Below are 18,362 nucleotides of genomic sequence, written 5' to 3'. Positions count from 1 at the left end.
TAAGTTTCTAGTATTACAAATATGATGAATGATGTTTCCGATATGATTCTTCATTCATTTCTGTTTTGTTGACCATGGATATAATTATCAAGACGTGATTATCATTGTTTTAGAAATATTAATATTAGTTAATCACAAAATTTTCGCCAAACTTGTTCCGTCTCAAGAGAAATCGTCCATAAGTTAAAACAGTTATTAGGTAGATCATGAAATGCTATGAGGAATTTACAAGGAAGTCTGTTACTACTATCACAACTACATTATCTTGACGAAGCGCAACATAGTGGTCATCGTTAAAGAATACTACGGGACTCAAACAACCACAAACTCCTTTCAGGCCTTTGGAAACATGTTCAGGGTGTCTGTCGGTCACGAATGTCACGAAAAAGTCACTTAATCAGAAAGCGGTCATGAAAGTCACGAAATTTAGCTTTTGAGTCAGGATTTTTTTTTTTTTTTTTTTTTTTTAAACTGTGCAAATGTAAGTACAGATTGGAAATTTTTGTTCTATAAAACATCAAAATTCACCACCAAAAAATCTATGGTCGGCTTTAGACGCTACCAAATCGCAAGCAAAGTATGTTTATATCGGATGGATGAAAATTCGGCCTAATTCGCACCCAAATTCGCTCTTGAAAATGTTAGGAAATTTTATGATTTGGCAAGGAAAACATGTCACGAAAAAGTCACGAAATTCCATTGTGGAATTTTAATAGACACCATGATGTTGGTCTTGTTACACACACTACAGCAACTTCTAAGGATTTGCCAATCATACTTCTCATTCATGTATTAATCAAACTTAAACAACCTTCACAACAATTTAAAAACTCTTCCAATAAAATTTTTCCAATAAGTATCCTGAATTACAGAAATGCATAAAGATTTTATCCAAACGTTTTTATTATTGAACTTTAGCTGCAAAATGAACAATAAAAAACACGAAATTGAGAACGTTAGGTCATATAAATCTAACATTTTTTTCTTCAGGTAACTTTCTTAGAAATGACAGGCGATTTTGTTCATATTTCTTAAGTACGTGTCTCATTAATAACCAGATAATATAACATAAATTATTTGTCCTTAAACATCGCAATAGGTAGTTTACTCTTTTTTTTTCTTTCTTTCTTGAAGGGGAAGGTATTTTCTCTGAGATAACCGATTTTGTTCATACGTCTGAATACATAAATACTTCATTAATAATCCTACAAAGCGAGTTAAATCATTTCTTGTGAATGAATTCACAAAGGCAAGTTCACTGTCAGGGGTGAGTTTTTCCGAACGATTTTCTCAAAAACTACTTCGTCGATTTTGTTTATATTTCATAAATAAATGTTTTATTAATAACCTGACAATGTAGCATAATTCATTTGCCCTGAAAAAGTCCAAAAGTGGTAGTTGACTCATGGAGGGTGAGGTTTTATTGAAGTTTCCCGAAACTAAAATTTTGTTCTACTTCATGAATAAATATTTCAGTACTAACTATAGCATAATGTGATTCAGAATTTAAGAATAGGAACGAGAAAGTTGTGAGTGTGGTGACCCGTATTATTAAAATTTTATTTTCTGTTAATATATACTGTATTTAGGTAGTGTTGCAATGGCTGAAAACTGGATTACTACAATATTATAATGTAAATGAAATGTATCATATGGTCATACCATTGCTACTTTTCAGCCTTCTGATAGTACAATAAATTTTTGTTTACACATTCTTACACACAGATGACTATATAGCGAAATCAGTTTTACTGAGATGCTGACATTAGTTCATCCTGCGAATTCCCCTAACTGTATCTGTAGGCGCAATGTCAGGTGTAGATTTTTTTGTCACTTAGCAACAAAACAAAATACTACAAAGGGAAGTCTTTGATTATTTTGTGTCTGTAGTTGATTTATTTATTTTACTTCATTTATTTATGTTGTGTGAGTGGAGAGTAAACTGCTAGCTATACACTCAGTTCACAGTTTATTTAATATAATCGTAAAACTGTAAATCTTCGCGAAAATATTACATTTTTTTCAGCCTCATGTTCATAGTAGAAAGTAATAATCTGAAGTAGACACATAAGAAAACCAGTCTGATACGGAAAATGTTTTCTGAAGTTATTTACTTTGTCATTAATTGAATTTCATGCTGTCTATACGTGTGGAATGTTGTATTAATCATTTTTCACTTTGTAGACGCTAAATCGCCAGTACCATTGGAACTTCCGGATCAGTGGCTATGGGAAATCGTGGATGAATTTGTATACCAGTTCCAGTCATTCTCCCAATATCGCGCCCGGTTGCAGGAGAAATCACCAGAAGAGCTGGAAGTTCTGACCAACAATAACAAGATATGGAATGTTCTTTGCGTTCTCAACGTTTTACATTCGTTTGTTGATAAGTCGAATATCAAACTTCAGTTGGAGGTACGAAATGTCTAATTTTTGTCTGAATTAATTGATTGTTTAAGTATTGTGCAGTAGTAATTTGGACTATTAGTTTTGGGAAAAATTGTCTGTAAGAGAGTAGGATTAATCGGATAGCATTATAATAATAATATAATACAGAAATAGAATGTACATGTAAAATATTGCTAAGTAAAAAGACATAATATATTTCGATACAAATTTCAAGAATTGAATTTAGTGAATAAATGTAATTGGATGTGCAGGAATCTATTAACTACATTAAAATTAGCATTATAGCATATGGCCCCGCGTAGCGTAGTCGCTAACGCTCTTGCCTTCGGTGCGAGCGGTCCCGGGTTCGATTCCCGGTGGGGACGCTCGGTCGAAAAAGTGTTAAACGCTTTTTCAGGCCAGCCACCCTGAATGAGGTTTTCCTGGATTTTCCTCATTGATACCAGGCATATGCCTGGGTGTTACCTAACTTATAGGTCCCAGGCCGCTTCCTTCCTTTCCCGATCCTTTCTTCCTTCCCTTTCCCCGAAAAGTGTGCTCGCCGAGGAACGGCATCCTCCTTAGATGCTGAAAGCCCAGAAATCTAAATCCTAAGTCCTCCCCCCCTCCCTAAGCATTATAGCATAGTGAACAACGTTACTTTGTGCCAAGTTTGGCATTTGCGCAGGTAAAATTTGTTTTAAGTTCTACCATTTTTCGAGTGTTAGGCAGATTATGGCAGATTAGGTGAATAATCCGTTATATTATAATCTTTCATCGCGTGATAAGTAATAACATAAAGACACTGACATACATTACTCTTATTTCATTTTTTTATTGATTTTTTTTTTTTTTTTTTTTGTATTTTGTGAGAAGGAAATACATCTTTATAACATCTATTAACAGGTGTACGCCAGTGGAGGAGATCCAGATTCAGTAGCAGGCGAGTTTGGCCGCCACTCACTATACAAAATGCTTGGTTATTTCAGCTTGGTGGGTCTGCTTAGATTACATTCACTTCTAGGAGATTACTACCAAGCAATCAAGGTCCTCGAAAATATTGAACTTCACAAAAAGGTAATTGTTGACTCGTTTTCTTGTATAGGCTAAAGTTTTATACTTGTATCTGTTTTAACTGACATCATACATAATTAACCTTCTCTATGAATATTTCAATATTTTCTTTTTCTTTATTTCTGTACATTCAATTTAAAATATAACGTTTGCTAGATTTTTTTTTTAATTACAACTACCGTAATCATATATATTTATCTGTAATTGAGGATGAAATACTTTTGAACAGAGAAATATCTCTCTATATAAAACATTGTTCAATTATATATCTCTATATAAAAGAAGTCCTAACTAAGTGAGAGAGTAAATGATTGACCGCCTTACTGATCAGCGAGCAAAGCAAACCGCTTAAACTAGAAACTTAAAATTTTAACAGTGCATATGATTTGTTACATAAGGCGCCACTAAGAAAGGATTTTTGGAAACTCGACGAGGGAGGGGGATTTCCCGTAGAAAGAAAGAAAAAAGGAGATAAGAAAAACGGGTAGAGTTACAATTGTTATAATAAAATGACCATGTCTCGAAGTCCTTTAAGGTTAGGGACATGAAATTTGGTATTTAGACTTTTCAATTAAAATAATTAAAGACGTATTTCAGCGTTTTTTGGTGTTTCTCCTACAAAGAAAGGAAAAAGGCGAAAAGATAAAAGAGTTGGAGTTGTACTTAAAATAAGATGACCATATCTCGAAATTCCTTCAGTTGGAATTCTTGTACTGAACTAAGAATATTGTATTGTGGAAGAAGAATATTCAGAGATGATACCAGAGATATTTAGGCCGTGTCCATAAGATACAAGTGTACATTTGAAATACACTTATTTCCGGAACTGACGTCATCTAGTGTGGTCAAAAGGTCCAAGTTCACAAGTCTGCAAGTGCATAGTACGTAGTGTGCGAGGATGTACACTACGTTAGTATACTTATGTGCTTAACATGGCGATTTCTAGTAAAATAACCTAATAAAATTTTAAAACGAGTATTCATAATATTTTTGTTGAGGTGAATTTATTTGTGAGCTGATCTAATAATTTACTTGATAAATATACAAATTAGTGATATTACAAGTGGAATATAAAAATGTTACACAAATAACAAACCTATTTACGTTGTTCTCTGAATGCAAAGGGAAAGCAACCAAATAGTGTCTTTAATAATGCTATAAAGACATTTGTTTAAATATTACATGGTTTATGTAGATAGATTATCGGTAATGCAGCTATTTGCAAGTAAATGACAAATATTAATGGCATATGAATTAAAATATTAAGCTCTAGCATAGAATAATGAATACCTAGATTATTCATTTTTCTATAGCTACAGCTACAACTGCAGCTGCAAATGTTAATTCGAAGGTAGGTAGGTCTAATAACCTAGTTTTGATTCTAAACAAATTTCTATTAAAGGTACCATATTTCCTTGCACTGGTGAGAGACTAATATGCCAATTATCGTACATTTTGCAGTTTTGACAGCTCCCCAATAGTGAAATATAGATAAAAAATTTCTTTCCACACATTTATCAGATTCGTCCTCTTGGTAAGTTTTTACTTTGGCCATTTCATTCATTTTTCGATTCTTCGATTCATAGATGATTTGATCTTTCAGTTCCGGTTTTGAGAATTTGCCTGTTAGCCCATATATATATATATATATATATATATATATATATATATATATATATATATATATATATATATATATATATATATATATATATATATATAATATGTTAGTACCTAGGTGGTTCCTTCAAAGTTTAATATTTAAATCACATAGTATTGCCGAGCGAGCGTTAGCGAGTGAAGGCGGGTTAGAGCCCGCAGGTCACGTTGTTTCCTCTCTTTGTTATAATCCCATCGTTCACTATGAAACGATTATGAACAAATAATTATTTCCGTATAGTTGAAAAATGAGAGCATTACATATATTCATACTGTATTTTTTCATAAAACTGTCTCTTAAGTTTCATAAAATTCTTATTATATTATTAGTAGTTTTTTAAGGGTTATACTTGGACAAAGGGATTTGTTTCGTAACTGAGTAACCATTTTCGTAGTGGGATGCATGTAGGAGAGACAGCGGGTGTGTAACAAATGAGAGATGTAGGGCGCGGAAAATGTAGTGAAGTGCACGCAAATGTTTAAGTGTATACAATGTACATAACTCCATTTAAGAGGGCTAATAAGATAAGATAGTAGTCTTCCATTTTTTGTTATATTTACCATATTACTTTAGTTAGGGTTATCCACCTTGAGTATATGTGATCCTTATAAATTGGTATTTCATAGTGACATAATAGCTTTTTCCTGTAAATTTTGGTCTTCATGTTGTTAAACTCCACTACTTCTTTCCTTGTCATTCTTACAGGTGTTTACTTTTAGTGTAGATTAAGAATATGGAGAAACTATTTCGAAGATTTACGATTAAAATCTATAGATTCACAAAAAAGAGTAACATCTTAGGAACTTCATTACTAGCGCAATATGGTAGAAATAGTCCAATCAGTAAGGGGCCGCGGTGGCTCAGTGGTAGAGCGTTCACCTCTGGTGCTTGAGGTCCCGGATTCGATCCCAGCCCCAGCCAAGTGAACTTTGTGGTGGACAAACACCGTGTGCGTGGGTTTTCTCGGGGTTCTCCCGTTTCCTCCCACTTTCTTCATTCCACCATTTCATTCATTATTCATCATCACCGTCTCCTTTAGCCTAACCGGCATACTGTGGGACGTAAAACTCAAAGATTTCATTTTTCATTTTCAAATATTTCATTTCATAGTCCAATCAGTATGCCTGTAACTGAAGCAATACAGTAGAACTACAACAACTATAGTGTCAATTATGTGTAATCTACCGTACAGGAAGCATTTATATCCAATATGAACTCTCTCATAAAGAAGAGCCATATTATTGTAAATAGCTCTCCCGTCAGTACCTTTGGTGTCCAAACACTCTTGCAAGTTGCCTACTTTTGCTTCCAATAAAATTCCTAAGCTACTTTGCAACAGTGTCGTCAGCGCCCTAACCACCAGTGCTACTGTTCTTCCGGGGTATTAATAAATAGAACATCATCAATAGTTTAGTGGTTTGTATGCCGTTACGAGTTTATTGTGCACATAAGACAACACACACAAATTATATATATGTATATAAGTATTGCACTTACGCTCCGCTCTTGTTAATCTGCGGGTGAAAGATCGGAATATTTGCAGGTACGGCAAAGCTGAAGCTGTTGGCATACATGAAAGAAACTGTCATTTTTTGGTTACCCCATATTGTCAATTTGTACGATATGTTTATCTTTAATATAATTTGAAAGTCGTTCATCTTTTTTTTTCTTTTTTTTTAAAGCACGTTTATTTTTTCTAGTACGCGAAATTCTTCCTTTTGTTATCAATGTTCCATGTTCCATCACGATGAGGCGTTGAAATCAAGTGCGGATCAGAACCTAATTTGACGAAGTGTACACTATGTAGTGTGCACTCCGTTTGTAGATTTCGAGTATGCATCCTCGAAGTGCGCACTATGCACTTTTGGACACGGCCTTAATTTCATTTCATTCGAAGCTGTCGCGTTTCCTCCCACATTCCACCAATTCTTTCATTATCACTGATTTTGATTCATTATTAGTTTGCGTTAGCCTAAGAGGTTAACTGTGGGACGTCATCAAAGATTTCACTTCATAGTGGCCCCTTTTCTTTACGCATAAGGACGTAAGTCAAAAATCACTGATCATGTATGACACTGTCACTCAACCTAACAGTATGGGCTTAATTTTGAACACAATACTTATTTCGTTTTCAACCGTTCCCTTTTTTCCCAATGATGTTCAAGATAAATGAATGTTCATGGTGTTACAGCTGAATTTTAAAATATGTATTTTGTTTGTTGTGTACAGAGCCAATATTCCAATGTGCCTGCCTGCCAGATTACAACATCATATTATGTTGGCTTCGCCTACATGATGATGCGGCGTTATTCAGATGCTATTAGAACGTTCAGCTCAATTCTTTTGTACATTCAGAGGACGAAACAGCTCTTCCAAAATCGAACATACCAAAACGATCAGGTAAGCAAAATAGACATTTTATTTTGTAAATTGTTTTTTGAATGCAATGAGTACAGTTACTAACTAAAAGTGACAATTGGCCCTTCCTGGCCAATTTATAATACATGTTGTTTCGAGTTCAATCGCCGGTGGCGAGATTAAGCTTAGGATAAAAGTTTAAATAGTGGTTCGGATTCCACTTTAAGCAGTAGTAGTTCCACGGTTGCCTTTTATAAGTCTGCTTAAAAGGGACGTTAAACCTCAATTAGCAAACAAAGGTAGACTGGAAGGAATGGCATAGTAAATTGTCATTATCTTACGATGACCTGTCTTATAGACTGGTATGCCTTGCTGTCGGTAATGTCTTCTCAAGACTATGAAAAAATTCAAATATAGATAAAAATGAGAAACAGATCATGGGAGAAAGACAAGTCATCGTAAGTATATGTGTACAACAATCGAAAGCACAGACAGACTAAGAACAGTGGCCTGAGTTTAGCTTCATAGCAACCTAATTTTTAGGATAGTGCTATGAAACTATGAAACTATGTTCATTGCTGAAAAGTTTGTCGTGACAGTTTATGGAGAAAAAGGAAAATTGTACTTGTAACTAATATATCAAAAATTCCTATTTTGTTATTTTGTAAATACTGCATCATTATAAAGCTTACTTTGTGATAATATGCTTTATAGTTTCGTATTTTTGATGTTGAAAGGGTACGTGGATCTTGTGGTAGCAGTATGATTATGTCGGTACCAAGAATTTATAAGGAAACTTTTTATGAATGTAAAGGAAGAAGTATATTGATGACGGAAAGGAATACGAAAACCAGGGTAAAAGAATATATGGGAGATGCAAAAAGTAATGAAACAATCTGGCCTCTCCAAACATTCATAGAAATCATTTTTCAATAATGGATATAGAAATTTTGTGTAAACCCAAATCACAAATAAAAAGAAATGAGAAACGAATCTGTGTGTGTATTTGAGTACAAATAAAGGCAATCATAACAGAAAATGTGATGGCAGGTAGGTAGGTAGGTATAACCAAAAGGTGCAATACAACTACTTAGAAATGTGATTGGCAGTTTGATTATCACAGATTACAATAATAATTTGTGTACACAAATTTGAACGTTTCGTGTACATTTCGTTAAAAGAAGAAACAAGAATATGGTGTAACTTACGATTAACGTTCAGTAAAGTGCAAATAACAACGTAAGATAAATATTATACTTTTAGTATCTGTATTGAATGCTTATACCATATTTACTTGGGTCCTATCTTTTTTATTCAGATTAACAAGCAGACAGATAAGATGTACACGTTGTTAGCGATATGTTTAGTTCTACATCCAGAATGCATTGATGAATCCATTCATCAAACTTTGAGAGAAAAGAATTGCCATGAGAGGATGTACAAGATGCAGTGTGGAGACCTTAAGGTAAGTATTGAATAGAAGTAAATTTTGTGTGGAATAGGAAAATTAATATTTTATATTGTTAAGGTCTCAATATAGGTCATTTTAATATATTTCACGTGGTTTCCAGGTCATAGTAGACATAAATTCGGATGGTGAACAGAAAAAATAGTAGGTGTTATGAAATTCAAAACTGGACCGAGAATCGAAACTGGTTTCTGACTTAACATGCCGGTACGCTAACTATTACACGTTTATTGAATAATATTTCAATATGCAGAAACTCCAGCTGCTCTTCTTTAAAATAGTATCTCTACTTATAACGTGTGTGGTACACATTTTAACTTTTATGCTTCAACGAAATAATGTTGATGTTTGCAATTCTGTAAGAGTTTGCAAGTTTCAACGATTAGTGACGCCCTCTAATTTCTTAATATATGCATTAACAATACTTCGAACCTTCAAGACCCATTCTCTTAAATATGCCTTTGGTAAAAACTTATAGTGCTTAAATGGTACAATTTTGTGTAGAATTTTAGTTTGTAACTGGTTTAAGTGTTTCAAGAAAACGTTTCCTCCGCCTACCAAAAATTTCGACCTCATGGTAGAATTCTTGATGTAGTTTTATCCACAGATAATTTCAGGAATTCTCAAACTAAATTATTTACATGGACGGACGTGCGAGAAATATATATCATTATGATTTAAATAGTTTAGTAATTCTACTTGCAAAATCCCAGGAACGCTTATTATTGAAGGAACGGAAGAAAAAATTGATAAGGAAGCCTATCTTTCAGGATATTTCTAGAATATGACAATTTTTTTCTATTTTAAGGAGAACCACGTGACATAACACATAATTAGGATTGTTTCTGGAATTTACTGGCGTATCAAGTATGAAATGCGACAAAATATGAAAATTACTGTACCTTCAAAAGATCTTGTGATAAAGTTATTTGGTGTATTCAATATGGAGTCTGTTTTTCTCAACATAGAAGACTTGTTTTTCTTTTTGGTGTTTTTGTTACGACCTTTTACAATATACTCAAGTTATTTCAAGTGACCCAACAGTAGAGGTGTAGAGGCGCGAAGTCGTATGATTTCGATGGCCATTCCACAAGATAACACTGGCCAGTTCAATGACCAGGAAATTCAGTAGTGATATTCTGAAACTTAGGGACGGAGATAATGATTTATCGTTGCATATTGGAACAACATAATTTCAAATTGACCACTACTTTAAAGAGTGGAAGTGCATAATTGATAAAAATTATAATATTGTTTCCCTTTCTAATGCAGGAGTTCCAGAATTGCTTTTCGTATGCATGCCCGAAGTTTTTGTCTCCGACGCCTCCACCAATGGATGCCCAAGATGACTATGTGAAGGAAGCAACAAAGCATCAAACCCAGGTTTTCATGGATGAAGTACAGCAGCAAATTATGCTGCCTACCATAAGGAGGTATGTAATTTGGTAGTGGTTGAGAGTTCAGATATAAAATAAATAAATAAATAAATCAAAGAGGTTGCAATGTCGATTGAAGTCAATATCAGTGATATGGCTTTGTCATGATCAGTTCAATCCTTTGTTTTACTGTGAATTGAACCAGGTCTGAATTTTATTTCTCTCTCGTCAATTCCCTGCTTTTATTTACAAGTGGTATGCCTCATTGTTAAGAGAAGTTAAATATCAATATACATACAATCTGCTACTGAACTGTTCACATTTTTCTTATACAGTACAAAAATTAATAATTCGGTGCGGGAGACCCAGGTTGATCCTCAGTGGGAGCTCATATGGTTCGGATCTTACGTTAAGATGTTGGTCAGTGTCTTGTGTAGCCTCACTGCTAAAAGAAACGCTAAACTCAAATCAATAACAATAATAATAAAACAATAATGAAGCTTTCCAGCAGAATAAAAAATATCAACTCAATTTTTTCGAAAACTACACATGCGGATTTACACTCTCCCATAGCATTTGTTGAAATCTGAACGAAATTATCGATTGTTATACGTTTCATTCTCGGGTTTTTTCTATTTTGCTTTTTTGGTTAAATGGTCATAATATTATGAATATTATGACTTACTATGCGATGGTTTCATGAATACAGTGTTTTCCTTTGATTTAAACATACAAAATGATTTGGAGGCTTAAGCTTCTGTTTGTCGCTATCCAGCAAATACATTTGTTTCTTGGAAGTTCACTTCATTATCTCGTGATTCGGAATGAAAAAAAAAAAAAAAAAAAAAAAAAAAAAAAAAAAAAAAAAAAATTACACTTACAAATTAAAGTAGGTGGAGAAAGATACACTGTAAAGCATCTTGATTTGTTACTTTTGATCAAAACGGTACTAATTTTTGTGATCGGTTACTACACGAGAGAAAATAAAATATGGGTATTCCATATAAAACTGCCCGTTTCGGCAGCGAAACTTACTTGCGATGCTACCTCCCAGGTGGTATGTTATTATTTGTTGTTAAAGTAATTTGAAGTTATATATGTATTGTTATTGTTGCTATTCTGCAGCTGTTAATAATTTATTGCTTTGAGTGCACTGTTCATGTATTTATGTTGTCAGATTTTTAATAAATATATGTATATTGCATTTTAAACTGTACTTTCGAACTAATGAAAACGATGGATATTATGGAATTCTAACTATTTAACAATACGAAATTCCAATTAATCTCTAAATCGTCATCCATAGTTTCTAGTTTGGGAAAGATATATCGAATTGATGGACCATCGGTGAAAATCGAATTAATAGAACTAAATGTTGCAAGATGTCAGTAGTGTATTCGTAACTGTTAGGATTGTGTGTGTGTGTCACTGCTAGGAATGTCTGTCTCATTATTAAAACAGACGATCTGCTATTAGCATTATATATATATATATATATTACATTACAGTACATAAATGTATATATGAACTATCTAGTGCAACAGAGCTGTTAGTTATTATTGACAACGAAATACATACTTTTTAAGCTATAGAAGTTCATTTTTGTCAAGTTTCTCGGAAACTACGCAACAGAACTTACCCTTAAGCATGCCATTTTGTTAAGCTCGATGTGATCTATCATCTGATACTGTGACATATTTGGACGGTGTTTTAGTTAAATAGAAAATAAAGTTAATCATCATCTTACTAATGTCATAATGAAGAGGTTCATGAGGGTTTACTTCAGTATTAGACTCACTTTAATAGGTGACATGGTTTTTGTTCAACAATTTTTAGATTTACAGAACAGTTTATTTCTTCCATTTTTCTCGGAAACTACGCGTGACCTTTTACATTGGCGCGTGTCATTTCGTTCTACGCAGTGAGGTCCATCTATTGGTTTATGTCTGATCTTTGGACAACAATATTGTGTTAAACGCTAATAATAATGTAAAATTTTTACTCAGTGCATCGACGGACTTCATATAATCCTGAAGCGAATTATTTACAGAAAATAGTGGAAACATAATCACACACTAAGAAAGACACACTGTAAACCCTTTCGTGTAGGTGGGTGCCTACATTCTAGCGTGGTGCTCACCTTTCACAACTACTCTGTTACGTAAGTTTTAAGTTTCTTCTTTTTTTTTCTTTTTTTCTTTTTTTTTTTTCCTAGTTCCTTCTTTCTGTATTTGGTGAAGGATTTACCAATATGATGCATTTTCCTTTAGTGCTGTGCGATAGTAGTAGTATTATTTCCTGGTGCGAGACTCATCCAGAAAATTACGACCGTTTAGCATTTACTATCCACATGCTTGACAATCTTCATATTATTCGTGGCGGGCTCCATTCCATTAAGCCAAGTGTTTACTGCATTTTTCAACTTGTCACTGCGAAAACGTTTTCCGCCTGCGAACTGGGGACTTAGCGAGCAGATGAGAGTCGCTAGGGGCTAGGTGCGGACTATTGGGTGTATGAACAAACATCTCCCATCCAAATTGATTCGGCAGATCGCAGGTTCCGCAGTTTGTGCGAATAGACGTCATAAACCAACAAAATGTCGCCGGGCGGCTTCCCATACTGCCAATATTGGATAGCCCGACATAGTTTTTGTAGTGTCTTACAATACCAAAATGCATTGATCGTAGTGCCTTGCACAAGTAGCATGAAATCCATCGAGAGAACACCGTGACGATCTCGAAATACCGTCACCACGAGGTTTCGTAATGACAGCATCTGTTTGAATTTGTGAGGTGTTTTGAGTGTTGAGAGATTCCATTCGAGTGCTTGGCGCTAGTTTCCTGAGGTGATACGGGACACTCACGTCTCATCACCAGTAAGATACAATCAAGAAAGATATCTCTATTTGCGTGATACCGCGTCAGAAATCCTCCTGTGTGTGTGTTACTCAGTTGCCAGGGAACTCATCTGACATAAATCGTATGTAATTAGGATGTTCAGGCACAATTTCACTAAGCAAGGAACATGAGATGTTTCGAAAAGCAACGTGCAACTCGTAGAGGGTTACCCATCTGTCTTGCACAATTTTGTCTTTCACTTCTTGTTCAGGTCATGTATGATGAGTAGAGGCACGAGTTTTTCGCAATGCGCGATAGAACGAAATGCTTCAGAATTAAGTAATTTTCAGTTTTTTGACGTTTTATGATATTTTTTGTGTATTTTCATTGATTTCCGTTGCGCGATAAAACGCGAAATTGGCAGTTTTGTGCGAAATTTCTAATAATACGCGAAATTTTAAAAATACGTTTTCATTAATTTAAAAACGTCAGTTTCGCGCGGACGAAACCGTATAACGTGTAATGAATGGTACATTTTGGGTGATTCGGACATGGCTGTAGAGAACCTGTTGCGCATTAGCTATCACCATCTCAGCTGAGTGGGGTAGAAGCCGTTTTAATTAGCTAGCCAATGGCATGGACTGGTGATAAGTGATAAACTTACAATAATGAAGGAGGAAAACGTGGAAACATGTAATATGTTTATGTTTAATGCTTAAATGTAACTTGTACCATGTGTTTTCAGAAAACAGCAAAACTTCCCTAGTCAGTAAGTTTAGTTAACAAATATATTTTTCAATAAGTGAAATTTACAATGTCAAGTGAAATATTCAGTGTATTTTGTATTTAGGTAATTAATGGCATATTTCTGTTATGATCTCTGAATAAAAGGAACAATTTTTAAAATGTCAGGGAATATGTTTTCCACAAAAGCTACAAAATGCGAAACTTTATTTGGAAATTCGACAAAACGCGAAAGAAATTCGACAAAACGCGAAATATGGAAAACGAAACGCGAAATTTTCAAATTCTTAGTGTGAAAAACTCGTGCTCCTAGTGATGAGTAATAGGCATCTGGGCTGTGGCTCATCATGTGCATTTGTTCGCCCAGTATTAACATTTCACTACTTTCGCACAGTTCTTTCATTACTGTATCAGCATACACGATCTTCACGTGACGGTAGATTCCTGGTATTCAAGAATCGAATCACGCTTCTTACTTCACAATCGGTGGATTTTGTCTCAGAACACTTTTTTTTTTTTTTTTTTCCTAACATGTATGTAGGAAATACCCAATAGCAAGTGATACAACCACAACCAATAAAATAAGGAGCAAATACGTTGGAGACACCAGCCGAACCTGACTGACTGAGAGGGGGTGACCTGCATGGCGAGGATGCGCACACCATCGTTACTTTGTGTACGGCCCTTGTGTACATTGTTACGATTAAGAAAAGAAGCTACTATAGTGTAAACTTTTTTTTTTTTTTTTTTTTTTTTGTACTGTCTCCGCTACTTAGTAATTTCTTTATTGCAGTTACTTGAAGCTATATACCACATTACCCATGTCGAAGCTGGCAACATTTATGTCTCAGCCGCAAGCAGATGATTCAGAGTGGGACTTGGAAAAGGAGAAAGAGACTTTGGGAATCTACTTGTTATGTTTCAAGCATAAAATGAAGAACATCGTTTGGACTAAAGGTGCCTCTGGTCTCGAAGGAAAGTTCCAATCAGGTTCGGAGGTGAGCAATACTGTTAGATATAATTCACCATATTTTGTATCTTACCTCGAATACTGAGTAATATTAAGATATTTTTGAGCTATTCAGAGTTTTCTACCAGATTACTTTTGAGCTATGCCTATTAGAATTATATACACAATTTCGTGAATTTTTCTTGAAAACATTAAGTTTTATGATTACATACAGTGCTCTTAAAAAACGTAGCTTTTTTTATCTGTTCTTAAATTATGAAGCTCGTAGATGAAACTAACGTTCTTATACTACCGCTCTTAACAAGCAATTGGCAGTCGTTTTTAAAATGCGACGTGTAGTTAATATTAACAACTCATCTTCGTTTTAATATCTACTCGTGAGTTGTAAAATCATCGGAAAATTCTATACATCATGGCTCTCATGACATTCATTTTAAATACAATAGGACCTCTGAGTTGACTACGTAAGACACTGCAGAGATGGTTTAATACACTTTTTTTTTTTTGTTAGAGAATATGTGAACTTACATATACATATAATGAAAACTTAGTGAAACCATATGTGTTATATCATAGAAAATCAATACGTTTATTTATTTTTTTTAATCATGCATACGTCAGATAGGCTTTTGTCATATGCACCTACGATCAATGCCGAAAGATAGTTTTTACTGAGAAGATAAATAAAAAAATCAGCACTACTTTTGTATCGTGTATATATACAGGGTGATTCAATAAAAACGTACCAGGCCTATATCGCAGCTAATACTGCACTTAGAGCCTTCAAACAAAAAATGCATTACCAAATCGTATGTGTAGAATGCAATAAAAATAGTAGCGATACCAGTGGCGTTTCGTGAATACCTCCAACGGGGGGCAACTTCAAAATTTGAAATGGAAAGTAGTATAACTGTTGGAATCGTTCGAAAGGACATTAAATGTCATGCAACTTTTAGAGGACAAACTTTGTCATATCCTTTCCCATTTAGCCGCTAGAGGCGTTGTTGCAGACTTGTATCTGACTACCCGTAGCAGGCCTTTATCTCAGCTAACAATGCACATAGAGTCGTCAAACAAACAATTGAACTACCAAATCGTATGTGTAGACGTCAATAAAAATAGTAGCGACACGAGTGGCGTATCGTGAATATCTCCAACAGGGGTCATCTGCAAAATTTGGCATGGAAAAAGGGGTGGGTTGTGCCTCCATTGAAACAAGCGCACAATGAGAGAAACGTCGAGAGGAAACACGTTGGCGTATTTCTTCCTCTGTGGCAGCAACACGATCACATTACGAGGTCAAAGTAAGATGATGCGAGGGTTTCTGCATGCGGAACCAAAGGGAAGAGTAAATACTGGTCTGAAACGAACGGAACGTACAATTGTACATACGCGGAATCACACCGTGTAAGTGGCGACAACAATGACGTCAGCAAGAGACCACGACGGGGGAGGGTACATACTGTAACAGTAAGCAAAGGTACATTTGTTGCTGTAGAATGAAGCTCTTAATAGGGAACCAATGACATACGCAATATTTGAAGAGAGTGGTTTCCGTATGGCTGCGACAGAAACGTAGTGGATGGGGAGAACTACGATGAGGGACAATGTACGATGCTATAACAAAACGGAAAAAGAAATTATTGGTTGCAACGAAGAAAGACGAACCGAGTGTGCTGTTGCCAAAGCATGGAACAAAACATGGGGACAGAAAGCTGAGGCGTTGCAACCAAGTCATTGGAGAAAGATGAGTAAAGAGCTAAAGAATCAGCTTACCTTCTGCGGAGTGTAGTCGACGCCCCCTGGCTTTCACAAATGTTCAAAGTGATGTCCCCGAACAGCAATACAGCGATTTATTCGCTGCATGTAATTGTGAGCAACAGCTTCCAACTCGGCCACGTTGATGTTCTGGAATGCAGTTGTAATGCGGTCTTGCATGTTGCGAATTGTAGTTGGTCGGTTGACATACACAAGATCCTTAATTCGACCCCAGAAAAAATAGTCCATACAAGTTAAGTCGGGCGATCGCGGAGGAAACTGGATTGGAACCTCTTCCGATCCAACGTTGCGGAAATAGAACATTTTGCTCTTCCCTACACATGGCAGCATTATGGGCTGGACAGCCATCTAATTGACACCACAGCGTCTGACGTATATGAAGCGGTACGTTTTCCAATAGCGGCTGTAGATGGTGTCGCAAGAAATCACGAAACATTGCACCTGTTAAATGACCAGCAAAAAAACATGGTCCAATGACCTTGAGTCCCCACAATGTCACCTCACACATTAATGCGCCATCGGTGTTGCCGATTGACTTCTCTCATTCAGTGAGGGTTCTCCGCTGCCCAATAATGTGCATTGTGTAGATTCACGTTGCCATCACTGCAGAATGTCCCTTCATCAGTCCATAAAATGAAGTGAATGAAATTCGGATGTTCTCTCACACGATTGACCACCCAGTTGCAGAACAGAAGCAGTAAATTACAGTCCGCATCACTTAGTGCTTGATGCAGAGAGAGGTGGTACGAGTGAAAATGTGATTTCCATAGAATACGCAGGACACTACCTTGACTGGTACCACGATCTCGTGCGATCTGCCGCGAAGATACATGAGGATTTACTGCTATATGTAACGAGTCGCCCGCAGCAGATTGTGGGAAATAGTTTGTCGCTGTGGATATCGTTCAGCGTATAATCGAGCTGCAGCCCTATAATTTTCCCGACATTCCCGTAAAATTATGAGCATTTGGAATGCCTCGCATGAATGTTATTTACTACCGACACTTCCTACTACAATCACTCCAATATCAACACAATCAAAGAGGTTTCACTGCTTGTGGAAGTTTCATATTCATCCCGTCACGCTTGTAATGCACAGGGATAGTAGAATTCAATGCACGACACCTTGTCCAGTACACGGATCACTTTAACTCACTGCAGAGGTTATCACTCTCGGACTCTACACGTTTGTGTTACATGTTTTGGCTACAGATCGCTCCTTTTGCCCTCTGTCTGACATAGCAGCAATCGCCTGTTCGAGGCCGCATAAACTATATCTTGAGCAAGGTCATGTACGTGTTAGCTACTGGATCTACAAGAGTACCACCGCACAATCACTGGTAACGATAAATGAGTGTGCTGTTCGAAACAACGACAAACAAGCCCACAACACACGCTCCCGGAATTGGGAGATATTTCATATTGTACGTACGCACACAAGATACATCGCGCGTCCACGTCATTGTGGGTTTGGGCTACCCTTGGCTTAGGCCCCGAGTTAATCCTGCAAAGGCGTCGGCGGTTGTTTCCCAGGGCATGGTTTACACGTACTCTCCTGGCATTCGCCTGGTGTGACTGGGGACACCCTCGCACCATCTGACTTTCACCTAGTAATGCGACTGTGTTGCTGCCAACGAAGAAGAAATATGACAACGTGTTTCCTCTCGACGTTTCTCCCATTGTGCGCTTGTTTCAATGGAGGTACAACC

At 35.9% G+C, this 18,362-nt stretch overlaps 1 protein-coding gene across 1 annotated transcript in view; it reads left to right on the top strand.

Moving 5' to 3' along the window:
• Positions 1–18,362, top strand: part of eIF3l (eukaryotic translation initiation factor 3 subunit l) — a 50,790-nt gene that overhangs the window by 22,337 nt on the left and 10,091 nt on the right. The window contains exons 5-10 of the mRNA XM_081751299.1: positions 2,185–2,414; positions 3,294–3,464; positions 7,351–7,521; positions 8,798–8,944; positions 10,220–10,380; positions 14,698–14,902. Of these exons, the coding sequence (XP_081607425.1) occupies positions 2,185–2,414; positions 3,294–3,464; positions 7,351–7,521; positions 8,798–8,944; positions 10,220–10,380; positions 14,698–14,902 (1,085 nt within the window). The remainder of the gene's footprint in view (positions 1–2,184; positions 2,415–3,293; positions 3,465–7,350; positions 7,522–8,797; positions 8,945–10,219; positions 10,381–14,697; positions 14,903–18,362) is intronic.

This window comes from Thermobia domestica, chromosome 3, assembly GCF_964235325.1.
Source record: "Thermobia domestica chromosome 3, izTheDome1.hap1.1, whole genome shotgun sequence".
Taxonomy (NCBI): Eukaryota; Metazoa; Arthropoda; class Insecta; order Zygentoma; family Lepismatidae; genus Thermobia; species Thermobia domestica.
The sequence above is the reverse complement of the archived record's forward strand: the minus strand, read 5'-3'. Positions and strand labels throughout refer to the sequence as shown.